At 30.8% G+C, this 18,521-nt stretch overlaps 1 protein-coding gene across 1 annotated transcript; it reads right to left on the bottom strand.

Annotated features, from left to right (window-relative positions):
* Positions 1-1,316: 1,316 nt before the first annotated feature.
* LOC135193395 (piggyBac transposable element-derived protein 3-like) lies at positions 1,317-2,078 on the bottom strand. Its single transcript, XM_064215696.1, has one exon. It carries the CDS (start codon positions 2,076-2,078, stop codon positions 1,317-1,319), a length of 762 nt encoding a protein of 253 aa, XP_064071766.1.
* Positions 2,079-18,521: the final 16,443 nt, after the last annotated feature.

Raw genomic sequence — 18,521 nt, forward strand, 5'->3', positions numbered from 1 at the left:
GTGTTTTCTCGGAAGAAGTGTTTATGAATTACTTTCGTTTAAGTTAAAAAAATATACAGGGTTATTGGTAATTCGACGTATTCCCGTTAGGAGGTGATAGGGGTGATTATTTGCGATAATTTTAACCCCCATATGCATAATGCAAAAGGGAACCATTTTTAAGTTATCACGTTTTTTAGATTTTTTAAAATAAGTCAAAAATGCAACTTCAAAAATTTATTTAAAAAAAAAGTATCAATTAAAATCTACTTTTTTCTTCTGATTTATAAAAACGAAGAAACACTGGTTATTTGTCAATATTAAAACTATAGATATCGGTCCAAATTTAAAAATTCGAGACGGAAAAAGATATTATTTCAATTTTTTTTTGATTTTTTTCCACTAAAATGCCTTAAAAACAAAAAAAACGTTATGAAACTTGTCCTGCAGATTATTTTGAAAACATGACCGTTTTATCAGCTCCCCAAAAATGTATAACAACTAGGATCTTATTTCAAAACAACCGAAAAAAAATGACCACGATGGACGGTGGTGGAAATTCGTATTATTAATAATTTATTTATTTTATTTATAGTACTATTAATAATTTATTCAACCATGGATTATTTTAATATTGATAAAATTGGTCATACTGAAGTAATCCACATTGATGTAACAATGTTTCGTAATACGTGGCACGTGCGTTTCGTGTTTACTGTTAGTTTGATTGAGTGTACGTTTGATTGTATAGTGAATGGAATTTTAAGATTAACAATTTTAATTTTTCTGTGGCATTTTTCTATTTTTCCGACTTTTTGATTGATTCAGATGTTATGGGCCAGATATCTTTCTTGAAGGAATAATATTGGATTTTCAGGATGCATTTGTCGTTGAACTATTAAAGTATCTTACTTCTACGAGCCGAGATGGCCCAGTGATTAGAACGCGTGCATCTTAAGAGGGCTACAAGAGCTAAGTGCCCTTGAGAATCGCACGCACACACTTACAAAATCGACAAAAACGGCAAGCCCGTGAACTAATGGTTAAGCGAGGTAACGAGGTTACGCCCAAATATTCTAATAGATGGCGCCAAACCGAGCGAAGTAAGATCAATCATAAATCTCATAAAAATAGATAGGACAACAGAATTGTTTTTATTTCTTTCGATGTTAGCTAACAAATGACTATAAAATAAAACTGATTCAATTAAACTTACAATATTTTTATTTTTATTTTGTATACAATAAAATAGACAGTTAGTTTTAACCTTTGTTTTCTTTTATTTATATTATTATACCACAATAGTTCTTATACTAAATATTAAAACATACCAATTTTTAACATTTTATAAAAGTTGCTGCTACCCAGTTTTTATAGCCAAACCGCACTGGTTTTCCTCGGATAAACTGCTTAGCAGGATGGTGGCCAAAATATTTTACCATGGATTCATCAATTGAAATATTGTCGTGCATCACACCCCACTGAAGAAATTTATTTATTAGAATATCAGCTAATGGCCGAATTTTAAACATTTTATCCCTGGTACTACTTGCTTCGTCGTTGTTTACAAAATGAAGATTCTTTTTTATATCCCGAAATCTTTGTCTTGGCATGGATCTCGATACCATTTCGACACCTACGTCTTCATCATAAGACCAATACAAATCTTCTCTGGGTAACTTATGATACCCAGATAGTATCAATATGCCTATAAACTTTTTCAAGTCAACAGAGTCCAGTTGAAAGGTGTGTCTATTGTTTTGATTAGCATATAAAATTGTGTTTGTAATTATCAAGCTAATCACTTCATCATCAAATATTTTTTCAAATATTTGTACTGGGGTAAGATCTTGAAATTGTTCTTTTACTAGTTTCTGTCTAGCTATAACTTCAGTTCTTTCTTGAGTTGTAGTAGAGTATGTTGGTGAACACGTACGCCATACTGGCTGATCTGGCTGTTGACGACGACTTCTCTTTGCTTTTTCAGCCAAAGGCTCATCATCGCTGCTGTCAAAGTCCCCACATGGAATTGTATCCTTATTACTCCTAAATACCTCTATATTACCAGGCACATCCCGGGGTAAAGAGGCAGTAATCATGGCCTCGTCGGCACCTTCTTCTTCATCTGTCACGATGCTAGGTTCTGGTGGTATAATCGCGAATTCGTAATCAGCCTCACTGTCACTATCTTCTAAAACAGCAATGACTGCTTCCTCTAAGCCGTTGTAATAGTTAGAAACGTTAAGACGCTTCGAACTCATTGTAATAAAAACCTGAAGAAAAAAGTGCAATCGTTATATAGATGCGGCCGTTGTACCCAACTAGGTACAGTAGTGTTTCAAGTACGACTACTTTGAAAATATAAGTTGCAAAACATTAGTTTATCATTTATTTGATAAATAAGGACGTACACTACAAATCAAATATACATAAAATAAATTTGGGTATATAAAAACACTAGAAAATAATAAAATGGTGTACTTACCTATATTTAATGATTATATTGATAAATTGTAATCCTCTCAGTGACATCTATTATGAATAAACTCGCTTAATTTGTTTTTTATTTTAATACACTGTATATCTTCTATTAAAAGGAGCGAAAAAAACAACATTAACTTTTAAAATTTGATAACTACCCTCAATTGTTTTGCTGTACCCAATCAGGTACAGATGCGCCAAATGGGTTAATATCGGTTCACAAAGAAAAAATATATATTCAATTAAAAAAAAAAACATCTAAATATTTACTAGAAAAAAATATCAAGTCGATTTGGTTGAATCATTGGTTAACTAGGTTAATCATACTAGGTTTAATCATAAATCTCATAAAAATAGATAGGATATTAGAATTATTTGTTTTTGACTGTTATTCGAAAATGATAAAAAAATAAAACTGATTTAATTAAACTTAAAATATTTTTATTTATATTTGGTACTACAAAAAAAAAACATTTTTTCTAATAGATGTTTCAATATTCATAATTTGTAAAAAAAAATATGTTTACTAATAAAATACTCTTACCTTTTAATATCGTTCATACGTATGTTCTTAATTTATATAAACGTTTTTTAGTTTTCCTCACGCGTTTCACTTTATTTCCCATATTTACACAATTAAAATTTATAACAAATAATATAATAAAAAATAAATGCCTAATTACTACTACACTATTTTAACTGAATATATTTATTTACAAGAAAGAATAATATTTATTATAAGAAAACATGAAACAATGAATATACAATTAAAATTACAAAAAAATATCTCGTAACGTAATGTTGCGGCGAAAAGATCGACGCGTCTGTATAGCATCAGGCCTCGGCCGGCAATGTCTGTACACGGCGGATAAGCACATATGCGTACGCATTTTGTTCGAAAATAAGAATATCTGATTTTAAAAAAATCTATTGATTTAACTAAAAAAGTGACACAGAGGTAAAGTAGTATATTTCTTGTAGAATAATCTGACAAAAAACCAGAATTATTGAATGTATATAAGTATAGTTATTATTTGTTAAAAGATTTTTTTAGGGGTAGCTTTGTGATTTTTTTCTATCGTACCAAATTAATTACATCATGTTTTCAAAATAACAAATAACTAGCACGTATCCTGAAGATTATCATATATTTTTTTCATTTGGTTTACTGCATTGGATCATATACTTTTTTGCATTATAAAACTTGCATTTAGCTCATGTAGTCCCCTTAACCGATGATTTCGGGTTCAAGAGCATGAATCTATTTGTTGAATAGATTATTTATAATTGTTATAAAAATGGAATAGAATTATTTTCAAATAAAAAACCTTTACCGTTGATTGTACACCCTATATATATCTTGTAACTAAAGCTACATGCTAGAACTGAACCTCTTCCATTTGAAACGTAATGGCGGAAACGTGCGCTTCCTGTATTCGCTTGTAGAAACCAACGGTTAAAGGTAACTTTGATAATATATAAAAATAAAATTAATTCTGGTTGCGTAACCTTGTGAATTAGTACTGTCAATTTGGACAAAGATGAGTTATGCCATTATCATTCCAATGAAAATAAGTAAGAATAGAAATGTATCTTTTGAATACAAATGTCCTTTTGAGTTTTTTGGGCATATCATGCAAAACTCATGGCTTTTTAAAATATATATCATAAGTATATATGTATTAGTAAAAACGTCTAATCTATACTTTTTTCGTATTGTTTCGACTTCTACCTTTAATTTGGTAAAAAAATTATATCGCTTAGTGCTTTAGTTTTGTTTTTATCGCAATTAAAAAATGGAAGAAAAGGACGTGCACTTCAGAAGGCAGAAGGCAAGAACGCAACGCAAGCACAAAATAAGTTATGTGCCATATATGGAAATGAAGCCATGAAAGAAAGCCAGATTTCGTTCTGGTGATTTTTCATTGAAAAATGCTCAATGGTCTGGCCGTTCAGTCAAAGTCAATGCAACCCATATCAAGGCCATTATTGATTCAGATCGTCATAGAATAACACGTGATATTGCAGAGAAGCTCAATGTATCGCTTACATGAATTAAAATGCTTGGTTATGTCAAGAAACTCGATTTGAATATTCCTTCTTGTTTGAAAGCGACAATCACTTAGTTGCCAACCATATATACTATCGAGCAAGTAGCGTTGATTATAATTTCCCAAAATATTCCAACAAAATCACGTGTACAATGTTTCTTAACTTCGCTTTCAGACGGTCAGCCGGGCTAGGAATGCGTTGCTCGGAATAATTTAGTGACTCAAGTCTTTGGAATACGTAAACAGTTTCCTTATAACAGATGCTGAAGCAAAAATTCTATAAATCATAAGCTTTACGAGAAAACATAAAAACTAAATAAATTATGATGTACTAGTTTTTGTACGGGACTTTACTCCTTCACAATTTTCCAGAGTAAAAATGTGTCTAGATTACTCTATGGCTCATAATATATCTATATGCAAACATTCAGACCAGTCGCTCCATTACTGCGTGAAAGGAGGACAAATTAACAAACACTGATTCGCTTTTAGTAATAGTAAGTACGTGGTCACCATTGCTCATAGACATTGGCAATACACATCATTCATTCATACACACACATACATACATTCGCCTCACACTAACACACGTGCACTTTGTAATAATTATTAATTTCAGTTATCTTTTTTTATTTATATTAATTAAAAGTTACTTGCTTATATAACATACGATGTTATTGAAGAGTGGGTTCCTCTGACACGAATATGTATTATGTTCACTAGACAGACCCAACCTTAAATGTGTTATGTATACTGTGGTAAAGATTTTTTTTTTGACAGCGCCAATAATTGTGAGTAATATCAACTAACCCACATATCGTCAATGCGTCTCAAACCTTGGTATTTAAAATGTTTTCTCCCATGTGCCTGTAGTTACACTGGCTCACTTACCCTACATTTTGAAACATAACAATACTTTTGCTGTTTTGCGGTAGATATTATGATGGGTTGGTGTTACCTACCCGGACGGGCTTGCACAAGGGCCACCCAATAAATATATTACTGTAATATGACTAGCTGTTCCGTTTGAAGTAAACAATATATTATATGAAACTAAAGAGTATGTTTCTTAATTGTTTTTCCGATAACTGGAACAACGCTTAATCACTTAATCGTGGATGTTGTTTTTTTTCCTAGATTCAAGGATAAATATTCCATAAGTAATGATGACTTTTGAACAAATGATTGTTAATATTATTGTTAATAAATTATTCAGTCTATGACTCCTAATTAGAGGATTATTTAATGCAAAAGTATTTTCTAAATTGTATTAATAATATACACTTTGACAATGCCGCTATTGTTTATCTGTGCACATAAAATGTAATCGTATTAAATTGTAGGAGATGGAAATATTTCTAAAAAAAAGTTTGATATAATCATACAAATAATGTGTTCTAATTTCGAACAATAATAATAAGTTGACTTTTAAAATTACCTCTAATTAAGATTTATGTGTGCCACGAGGTATGATTAAGGTTATATTAAAGATGATACGAAAACAATAATAGCGCCTCAATACAATATAGACTTCTCGAAGTGAGTTCACAGGGTTTCACCTATTCACAATTCATATTACAACATTTTGCAGCGTTACGACACAAAGACCTGTTGACAGTTCTTATACGTTTCACTCTCTTCTCAAATAAGAAGCACCAAATGAAAATTATAACGCAATCTTTACCCCTCGATAAGTGACAAATTCGTAAGTATTTCGAACAAAACAATGATCAAAGAGGCCGCGATCAATGCAAATTGTTGCAATTGGGAGATGGATAAGAATTCAATCATATGCACCTTTTTATACATACAAGATGATGTCCAACATTTACTCAGGCCGAGCTCACATTGTATCAAGTAAATGTAAATATTTTCCTTTTATGTTAACATAAAACATAATCTAGGTTAGGTTAACCTAAGATAACCCTAATCCCTTAAGTACTTGACGGGGGATGTTTTTTTTACGCCCGATCAAACATGGCGTCGCTAGACAACTGATGAGGGTGTTCTCATTTATTGCTTAGCTAAATCGGTTTTAACGGTACTGTATAATTATCGCTATTGAGTTCTTAGTCTTGTTTAGTTACTATTTATACTTTATAGACTAAAGAGACCATTCCCGAATATGGCCTTCTTATAAAAGACAATTAGATTTAGACATAGACAATGTTACAACTTTTTACGTACTAAATAAAATATTGGACTACGATAAGGTTAAATTGTCTTATAGGACATAATATATTGTGATTGTTTGAATGTTGAATTCGTTGTCCCTCATGTCTGTAAGTTCACTGGTACACTCACCCTTCAAACCAAAATAGAACAATACAAAGTTTTGCTGTTTGGCGGTATAATGTCTGATGAGTGGGTGGATAGGTTATCCGGTTGGGCTTGCACAAAGCCCTATCACCAATTAAGGTCGTTGAGTTTTAGGTGTTTTATTTGTGTTTATAATACATTTTGTGTGGTGAAAGACACACCGTGAAGTTCTATCGTGTATATACAAACCCGCAGTGGAGCAGAGTTGTGAAATAAGCCTTCAGGCTTTTTCCTGGCCGTGCGATAATAACTTTACTTTTATTCAATGAATACGGAGAGATATATTTTTTATTATTGTTTTTAATTCAATATTTTTTATTTTATATAAGTAAATAAGATCATTGAAAATATTGAGCAAAAAACATTTTCATTTAAGGATCTACTGTGACGAACGCGAATATTAAATTATTAACTGTAATACTAACAGTATCTAAAACGGGATATTTACCATGTTTTTTATTTTTATTTGGTGGAGCTCGATATTTCGACATTATCTACGAATGTCTCGTGAACAAGACAATCGTAGATAATGTCGAAATATCGAGCTCCACCAAATAAAAATAAAAAACATGGTAAATATCCCGTTTTAGATACTGTTAGTAATAAAAATAACCATGTTAATTTAAAATCTTATATTAACTGTAATATTGTGAACGGGATTATTAACCGAATCAGGACATTTTAAAGTTTTATTAATTCATTTTGTTCGTAGACATAAAGTTGCATTTTATAATATTTACCTTTATAAATTATTAACACCTCAATTTTACCTTTCCGATAACAAGAGAATCAAAGTAAAGTTTAAATCTTTATCGAAAGTTGAATCATTATTATTAGTCATCGACTGTCGAAAATCTACCATCGAGTTTCATATTTTTTAACAAATTTTTTTACAGATAATTAATATTTATCAGTACAAAACAATTAAATTATATAATTCTAATAATGTAATTGTATTGTACTGATGAAATAGAATTATTAAAATATATATATATAATTATACATATTGTATACTAGCTTTGAATAACAATAAAAAGTAAGCTTTGAATATGCACCCTCTGATTAAGATCTATGTGAGCCACGTGTCATGATTAAGGAGATGCCCTATGAAAAACACTAAAGAAATCTTAATCATACTAAAACAATAATAGAGTCTTAGAACAATACAAACAGTCAATAGATATAATAAATGAAAGTCCCCCGCCACGTCTGTGTAATAATAAATAAACTCAAAAACTACTGCACAAATTTTCATACGGTTTTCAACAATGGACGGAGTAATCACTCCTAAAAACGTTATGAGGAAGGTGTAGATGTGTAATTTATTCAGAAATCGAGTAAATTAGCTGTAAAATAATGGTTGCCATCGATTGCTAAAGACCATCAACCCTTATTCTAATGGAGCGAATAAAATATTGTTCAAAAATGTTCCCACTCTAAGCTGGACCTTCTTAGCATCAAGTATGTATAAATACTAGCTGTTACCTGCGGCTTTGCCCGCGTAGAATATGAATATATTTACAAATTAACTTAAAATATTAATTTGTAGGTATACAAAGAGGTCATTGGTGACATTACATGTGAGAGACATTGGTGTGTATTTCAGCCCTTAGGGTAGAATATTCAGAAACGCTTAAATACGTATCTACTCATTTTTAATCAGTAGCCCAAAAATAAAGTAGAATGCTTTTAACTTTAAAAATGACGGACTTCCATACAAACGCTCAACCCCTATTTCACCCCTTTAGAGGTAGAATTTCCAAAATCGTTCCTTAGTGGGTGTCATGATATGTTAGTTTATAAGTGTACAGCTTAAAATATAAGTTTTATGCTTCTAGTTCTAAAAATGACAATACTTTCAACAACTTATAACCTTTCATCCCCCCTTTCAACCCTTTACAGCACTTTTTTCCAAATAAAAAGTAGCCTATGTCATTTCTCGGGCTCTAGACTATTTGTGTATCAAATTTCATTTAAATCGGTCCAGTATTTTTGGCGTGAAAGCGAGACAGACAGAGTTACTTTCGCATTTATAATATTAGTATGGATATTATTATTAAAACCAAAACAGACAAAAACAATGCTTGCAAACAACTCCATTAAATAACTCGGAAGAAGATAAAAATTCTTTCATGAAAAGGTTTCTTAAAAGATCAGTTAACAAATAAATAGGGTCTTGGGTCTGAAGCATTCCGTACACTGAGACGTCTTGATCACGAATACCACTTAAATGGTTCCGCTGAGAGAATTCAATTAGAGGAAAGACCGCTCTCGTGAGAAACCATATGTTATTTTATTTTTAATCTTATTACAAACGTCCTAAAGGTGTACATAGATTATGTGACATAAAAATATATATATTGATTTAATAACGCTTTGGGTTTTAATAGTTACGATTATGACTATTATTAATGGACCGATTTTTGACTTTTCAGGTATGGCAACATACAAAATATGTAATGCATTTTTAATCTGTCGATGCAGATACGATAGACATGTCAATACAATTTGTATGCTAAATGTTTATCGTTTTAAATTAGTTACAGGGTACTTTGCGAAATAATTTAAATAAAAAAATATATAGGTATGTATTTATTGTAATATTGTCACAATCTTAGTCAGGTCTCACAAAAGTTCAATATAAAAACTATAAATGAATAATAACTATAAAATAAATATTTAAACGATTTATTCAATATTATAGAATTCAAAATAAATATTTAATTTTAAAAATCGTCAAATATTAATAGCTGAGTGTTAAATTTTATGTCAGAATATATTCAGGTGCGTTAAAAATTAATAAAATATCGAAAATATTAACGGCCTATAAAAATATAGTTAGTTTTGGCTGTGCTGTCTTTTTATCTGATTTGTTGTGTATGTTTTTAAGTAAAGCGATTAAGTATAAAAAAACGGTCATGTTTACACGACTGCTCAAAGAGGAGAGTAATGTGCTTAGCGTTCATGCGTGTGAGTTTTTTTTATTTCACCATAACTTTTAATATGTATCATGGTAAATCATTGTATACTTCGACGGTCCCGAGTGAACCTATAAGTAACGATGGGTATAAGTTTTTTAAATTAAAACAATAACAGAAAATTAGTTGAAGTATTATTAAATATATATATTTCCTTACGTGAGGATTTCGGTCAATTCATTCTACTTTAAACCGCGTAAAAGAACTTCTTTCCAATAATAATATAGTATAGTAGTGTCATATTAAATGATTATAATATTTATGATTGAGTAATACAACAAATACTTTTGTATGCTTTCGATAACTAACAAAGTCGCTTGGGAATCTAAACATTACTAAGAACCTTAAGTTTGAACTGAATTTAACTTGTTTCTAAGATACAAACATTTAAACATTTGACCGAAGATAGTTACCAATGTAATTCCCGAGACGATAAAATTTAGTCTCGAAAATAACTGTCTAGGACGATCGTGGGACAACTCGACCTCTCATTGAGAAAGTACCACTGATTAAAGAATATTAAAAATCTATATAATGAAACAGTATCCTAAATATATCAAAAGAGGTTTCATAGATTTATTTTAGAATAGCACATGTCGCATCATATTCTGCCAAATTTATATTTTAATTTTATTCTTTGAAAGGAGGCTTAGGTGGCAGAATTTCAAGCATTCCCATATTTTGACATCTACTCCACATCGCTGTCAGTTTAAAATTTCTTTTGTAATCCATGGTTATATTCGGAAGTCTCACAGTATTTATTTCCCCATTTTTCAGAATACATGGAATGTCTGAGCGATGCTGACACCGCAAAGCAATTCGTCTTGTCTTTAAAACATTAAGGACTGTATTTATTTAGCACGTCAGGAGCGCTTATTCCAATTGCCGCTTGTCAATTTCTGTCATTTTTAAGCTCGTGTACGTGTGTACTACTAGTATGCATGTATGTTTATAACTGCTAAAGTCAAGTCAATCGATATAAAGTATCGTGATATGATATTACATAATTTATTCCATAAAATATAAAATATATTGGATTTTATTTTCAACTGAATAGAAAATAAAATGATATACAATATCATAATAAATTAAATGACTGAAATAACTGAAATAATTGTAATATATTGGTTATACACACAATTAATTTAGGATTTTTTCAATAAATTGCATTAACGAAAGACTTTTGTATGTATATTTTTTTAAAAATGACTAATCAATATTTGACCCACAATGTCTTGAAACAAACTCGTGATAGCGGCTAATCCGATAAAAACTCTCTTAAGAAGATACTACATGTGCTTATAAGAAACGAAAAAAAAGTCAAAACAATGAGATTTAGTGAGATTTTTTATTTTATTCCTAATACAAATAAAGATAAGTTTTTTAACACACGTGTATGGTAAAATATGTTTTGATAAGTATAAACCGTTACTTATATTGTCATTGTCCAAGCGCTGCAAACTATCAGCCTCAAAATAAAAGTATTTTCTTAGTTAGCCCGAATATGATAATGAAATTTAAATAGTAATTATTTCATAAATTAACGTGAATGCGCCCGTTATCTTGTTAATGATTAATAACAAAGTCGTCTCGATTTGTTTCAGCAGAGCGTCCATTTACATAATTCATTAGTGGTGTAAAAAATTTGATTAAATATAGTAATTATTCACTCGTCTTAAAAGCTCAGAATTAAAATGGCTGTTATTAATGTCTATTTTATTTTTACTTCAAGTAAACCATTTTGTGTTTTTGTTTAAAGAAACTAACCTTAATTCATAAAGATAAAGATTGGAGCGTATCCCACTAACTTCTACACGACACGACAGGTTTCGTCATGATAGTTTTATGATATTATGATTTATAATATGTAATTTCTATCTATCTGTAATATATAATATAGAACATATTTTGAGGAAATCAAGTAAAATACAGATCAAGTTTATGAAGTGCTAGCAAAATCTTCGGCATGTATTACATACTAACATCTCCGAAACGCGTAGCTGGCGTAAGTTTTAGGTATATTTATTAATCTCTATTGTATCAACACTTAATACTACATTATATCTAAGGATTAACATTTAACAGGCGCCTTTATCGCTAAAACAGCGATCTCTTCCAGACAACCTTTGGGTAGAGGACTGGTTGTAAAACAAATTTGGGAAGGGGTACAATAATTTTGATAAATTCTGTATATCAAATATAATAATACACAAAATACACATATAACTATAAATAAATACATACTTATATATAATATAATATAATACAAAATTTTAATAAACTAAAATAAATAAAAAGACAAAGAAACAACGACAACAATGTTGCTTATGGATATTAAAGCGACAAATTGTTGTAATGGTTTCCATTTGACATTTGGGGATACAAAATATTATGTCATATCATGATAAAACAAAAAAGTTATAGACTGAGAGCCAGTGATCGGCAGACTTACGGTATAGTAGCAAGCTCCATATTACTGCCAGGTATACTGCTTCACCTGCTGTTGGTGAAATGGAGGTTCACTATTCCCATCGAGGGTTCCTTTGAGCGTGCCATGGAGTCAATTCAAAACGCGGTCGCAGCAAGTCTGCCCTTTTGATATCTTAAAATATATAAAAAAATATATAGAAAACTTCAATGGCAGACACTTACTTCGGTTCCTTCTATATTTTTTTGTATAATTTCAAAGCTACTTAAATTTGACAAAAATTTACGTTATTTCAGCAAGGCTGAAATTGATATATATTATTTAAATAATTATTATATACATATATCTACAAAAGCAGACACGTAGGCCGTGCAAGAGCGAGCTGTGGCAACAGTTCTTGCGATCAATATATGTAGGAAATATTTGGAATAATGCTGATAAATTATGCCCGTCAACATTACAGTCGGAAGATTTTTATTTAGTCAATGTAATTTTTTTAATTCTCTATTTCAATTTCCAGTTGTACGTTTTGTAAGAACAATATCAATATCAAAAATATTTTAAAATAATTTAAAATGAAGGTATTAAATTGTTAAATTAAATAATATATATTGTCATGCATTCATACTGATTCTCTGCCATTCACAATGAGGGTGAGAAAGTCAAAATCATGCACCTTAGATATATGTATTCATAAAGACATAAATCCATTAGTTTATCATATATTGTGAGTCAAGTTGCGACTCTTCGTACATTGACCTCGCACAGCTGATCTCAATAGCAATATATATCATTTTTAAAATACGAGGGAATCGTGGAACACATGCCGTTGGGATGAAGGCAGCTGCTGTAAACATACATATTTCTAAAAGCTTTCATGCAATCAATACTGTATTTATATATTAAATTTATTTTGAAATAAGAGAATCAGATATCTCAAACAAAAAACCGTTTTCTCTAAAAGAAAAAGTCCAATTGATTCTAAAAACGGTCGCGAAAATATATTTTTTTATCTTTCATGAATTATATTACGATAAGCAGATTTAATATAGCATGATATTCATTATTTATATTATTAATTTATCTTTTGAATAGTGTCTGAATGTGCAATTAATCGGATAACCGATATTTTTCCTTTACGACCAAACTCTTAGATAAATATCTGAAACATTATATTATAGTGCACCAGAGTTTGGACAGTCATAAATACAATCTCTTACTTAACACTTCGGGAGTGTATCGATTTTAACTCCAAGAATGACTCCTAGAAAAGTACTACTCAGATGAAAATATGCCAACACGAAATTTGAATCCGTATCCGACAAAGCAAATCGGTCGTAGATTATAATGTTGATATATTAAAGAGTAACTTGCATCGCCTTGATTAACGTGGAATTAAGTTGCCACGATTCATGTCAGCATAATATTACATACGTTTATCGCGAGACCAAAGCCATTAGTTTCCAGTGCACTTTGGAATCATTAACATAAATTCTGTGTCTACTTATATGGGTTGAGATGTTCCGAGGAAATGATATCATTACGTAATATAATTTGGCCGTTACGGTGTACATCACAGGATGATGAGTGCTGGCGATTACATTAGCTTCGGTACGTGACATAAAGATAAGATTTGATGAATTATAATTGTATTATTTTAAAATATAGTCTGTCTGCGGATTCGCCGGCATGTGAATGTCAAAACATTGAATAATACGTGCAAGCGTACAAACAAACTCATTTTTAAATATATAATTTTAGTTATATTAAGAAAATGAATCTCTTTCCAGACACGCTGATGTTAAATAACCTTCACTTAGAGAGTATTACTAAAGATAATGTGACATTAATTTACGAAAATATTGTTACCGCGATATTGGTACTTGCGCGACGGTACGGTTTGCGTAGAAATTTCAAATTTGCGTTATTATATATAAGTAACACTTTCGTAAATGTCGCCATCATATGAAATTTCTTGTCCAAATATTATTTACGTTTATGAGTCTGTGTAAATTTTATTTAAGAACTAAACAAGCGAGATTGTAGCCTTTGTTAACGTTTTTAATTTTTTTAATACATAATATAATACATATTAGTAAATATAATATTATCTTTTTAATTACACTCTATGCCTTACTAAATCACTGTTAATTATAGAATCTAAGAAATGTACAATCTTACAAGAGTTTCTGTTTAATTTATTTAGAATTCACCTTTTGCTTAACGGCAATGGAAAATATCGTGAGGTAGTCTGCATATTTCGGATGAGAATCTGTCATATACTTATGTAAAATCCAATATTGGAGAAGCGTGGTGGAATATATTGGTAACCTTAGTCCAGCCGTGGGATCATTCAAGTTAATACGACATTTAGTGCTAGAAGAATTGGTGATATAGAGTAACAGCAGAGATAACCAAGAATGTTAAGCAATTTCACTTTTTAAATCACCAAAATATAAAAAAAATTCGACATGCTTATTAAATACGTTCTGGAAACTGTAGTAATGCAAAAATGGATCATTTTTCAGACGGCTTATTAGCCCTTGAAAGTTTTTATACGATATGTTTGTATGTCACCTTCAAAGTTTGATATACATCAATTTAACGCATGGCTCGCAAAATATCTAAGCAGTGAGGCGAATCTTAACTACCACGCCTTTTGTGTTACCCAATTATATAGATATCGACTGCTCTGAACTTCAAGTGTTCGAAGAGAAATAAATCCATCGAAGTTTTTTCTACTTAAGAAATTCAATTGAACATTGCTTTTATGGTCTCACGAAACGATTTGGTTCGTAAAACTTATGCTAGAGTTTTGATAATAATATCAAAGTAATGGAATCTACTTAATATAATTATAGTAATAAAAATATCAATTAAAGGTTTGAAGTGAAACTTCTTTGGATGCAAAGGGAGTAACATTTTTAAGTCGATTTTAGTGTAACATCTTTATATATTACATTTAGTCGAAATGTGTGTCAAAATATTTGAAAATGAAACATTATGGAAAAAAATAATTTTATTAAAATTTTAACAAAATTAAACTACACTAAAACTACTCTACTGTCTGTCTGGTGGTTGAATCATTTGGTTTTCCAATTGTCCGCTGTTTTATAGGCAGCCGTGGTGGTGGGGCTTAGTGCAAAGTATGCAAATGTTCCTTTGTTTCTTAATTACTTCATAGTCTCCTTTTGTTTTTTCCAACATAACATCTTTAACCTGATCCCTCTTCGATGAACTGACATTGTTTTTATTACTTTTAAAATTAAATTCCTGTATCTGGGTGACGTGACTTGTATCTAACGTCGTCATGACATCATTCAATTAATATATAAAGAGAATTCTTCGCCTGCAAATATATGTGACTTTGAAATAAATACAGACTTTATTTTCTGTGTATACATGAGCAAATATCTAGGTGTGTACATGCGTAAACTTGTGCACGTTAACGCAAACATACATAGAGATCATATCGAGCATGCAAAGCAAATGTTTATAGTAAAAACTATTATGGTTCTCAAGGTATTTAATTTAGGTGTCCATACAAAAAGTTTAAGAGGTTTCAGTCTGAATACATTTATGTGTTTGACTATAACCATCTAAGTAATTTCTATATGAATCAGTAAATGTTTAGATCTTAAAAGTATCTATATTTAAATATCTGGTAAAACATTAAGAAAGATACTTTAATTTTAAGAAAAAATAGCAGCCAAGATGATTAATGACGTTATTTCATCATCGCATTTTATACGGAATTATGAATAAAGTAAATGGACGCCTCAGTCCAGAATGAATTCGAAATTTAGACAAAAGATTTATTTCTAGAAATCTTAAACGATACAAACCTTACTTATTCTCATTTTATTTTCTTTCATAGACAAAGGTTACATACGGATCACGTCAATGATATTTCGTGTTGCGATATAATTTTATATTCTACGATTTTACGATTTTAGCAAATTTTTCTTTCTAAATTACAACTTAACCCGATCGTGCTGCTTGATAAATGTTCTTATTCATCTTTCGAGACAAATAAAAATGATCCTATATGTTTTGGAGATTAAACTAATCATGACAGCAACTACGTATAAATGTAAATCATCAGCGTCGTCCAATCCGTTTTTGTGTCATTCCACTAGCATGCCATGGCAAATAAATTCGGTCATATATCAACCATTTAGAGGATAAAAGGACACGACTCGCTATAAAAACAAACCTATTTATTCCCGTAAATCATCAACTACATTCAATTTTAAAACCTTTATATGTATATTATATGTCAACACTCGGAGTGAATTAATATGATCATATACGAGTACATACGTTTTTAATATTAGCACAAAAAAAAACTGATAACTATACACACGGGAACAAGACATCGCTTCCATTTCACGTAGCCCTTTTATACAAAACGCTCTTCGCAAAGCCATTGCACTTTAATTCTTTTAATAAATAATAAGAAAATAAACGAGAGGAGGGAACAATTTATAGTAAGTACAAGATACCGTAATGGTAAAGTTAAGTTATTATGCAAATGGTGCCTTGGTACTAAATATTTCGTCCTTGTTCGCTAAAACTAGCTTACTAATGAGATATGCCTGTGGATGGAACATGTTTAGTGGCGAGGATACTATATGTGTCAGAAAGATTTCGCGTTGGAGTTCTTTGATATAATTGGTCATGACTGGAAGCCTGGAAGATGTGAGAAATGGCAATGTTGTTTTATGAAAAGTTTATAATTAAATAAAACCAATAAATAAACCTGGAATTATAAATAATAAAAAATATAGTTTCGCCAATAGCATCATACTCCTGCCATTATCTCAATTCTATTTGGAGTCGGCGCAGCATGTCTTCTTCTTCCATACTTCTCTATCTGACGTCATCTCACAAGTAACAGTCTTTCTAGCCATATCGTCTTTCATACAATCCGTCCATCTTTTCTATGGTCGTCACCTACCTCTACATCCATCCACGTCTATGGTCAATATCTTTTTCACAACATGATCCTCATTCCTCCGCATAATATGCCCATACCATGACAGCCGGTTTCCATATAGCTTCTCGGTTACCGGGGTCACTTTTAAACTTCCTCTTATGTACTCATTCCTTACTCTATATATTCGCGTTATACCATAACTATATAATCTTATTATTCTAATTATATATAGCAAAGAAGTATATAGCATAAGAGCCGCGCACACATGGCATAGTCTGCCTTTCAATCGTTGGTCTTACCCCAACTACGCCAAGTTTAACATCATAAATTATTAGAAAGTCTAGTCTAGTCGTTCTCCTTAACAAAGCCTCAAAGTGGGTAGTTTATATTGAGTTACTTTATTTAATATTTACTATAGTGCTATTTTCTAATAACGAACTCCATCTTTTACTTGTCAAATATTGATACGTTTTCGATTGGGAGTTGATATACCTGTCAAAATGACATATCCTTTAAATGTTGTACAATAAAAAGGTAGAATTTGTTCGTTTGTCTATAGGCGATTATCTCTGGTATTAATTATCCAATTCTAAAAACTTTTACTGGTAAAAAGATACATTGTTTTAGAGTGCTATTGGGTATAAATTATATTTATTTTATATATTAATAGCGTAAGCAGATTTTTGTCCCAGTGATTATTGGACGATGGCTGCATATATATGCTGAGTCTTGATTGTAATTTAGTAAATTGTTACGATTTAAGAAATAATTAATATTAAAGAGCGGAAAGAAGTTACTGGCCGGTTAGAGAGCGGCACTAAAATTAAAAACATAACCAAAATTAAAGTAAATTGTTTTCGACGCACTCCAATTCTAACTGAACTAATGTATACTATTTGATATTAAAATTTAATTTAAAAGAGGTTTCATCATTTTGGCGCCAAATGTAGATGAGTTTACAATGAAATGAAATCAAAACAAAACCATGTTTCGAAATTCCTAAAAAATCTTTTGAATGAATGCGAAATTTCGCATTTATTTTTTTTAGTACTTATTATATTTATATATACATAATAACATAAACATAATGAGCCTGTAAATTTCCCACTGCTGGGCTAAGGCCTCCTCTCCCGTTGAGGAGAAGGTGTGGAGCATATTCCTCCACGCTGCTCCAATGCGGGTTGGTGGAATACACATGTGGCAGAATTTCGTTGAAATTAGACACATGCAGGTTTCCTCACGATGTTTTCCTTCACCGCCGAGCACGAGATGAATTATAAACACAAATTAAGCACATGTAAATTCAGTGGTGCCTGCCTGGGTTTGAACCCGAAATCATCGGTTAA

The sequence above is a fragment of the Vanessa tameamea genome, chromosome 8 (assembly GCF_037043105.1).
Source record: "Vanessa tameamea isolate UH-Manoa-2023 chromosome 8, ilVanTame1 primary haplotype, whole genome shotgun sequence".
NCBI classification, from domain to species: Eukaryota; Metazoa; Arthropoda; class Insecta; order Lepidoptera; family Nymphalidae; genus Vanessa; species Vanessa tameamea.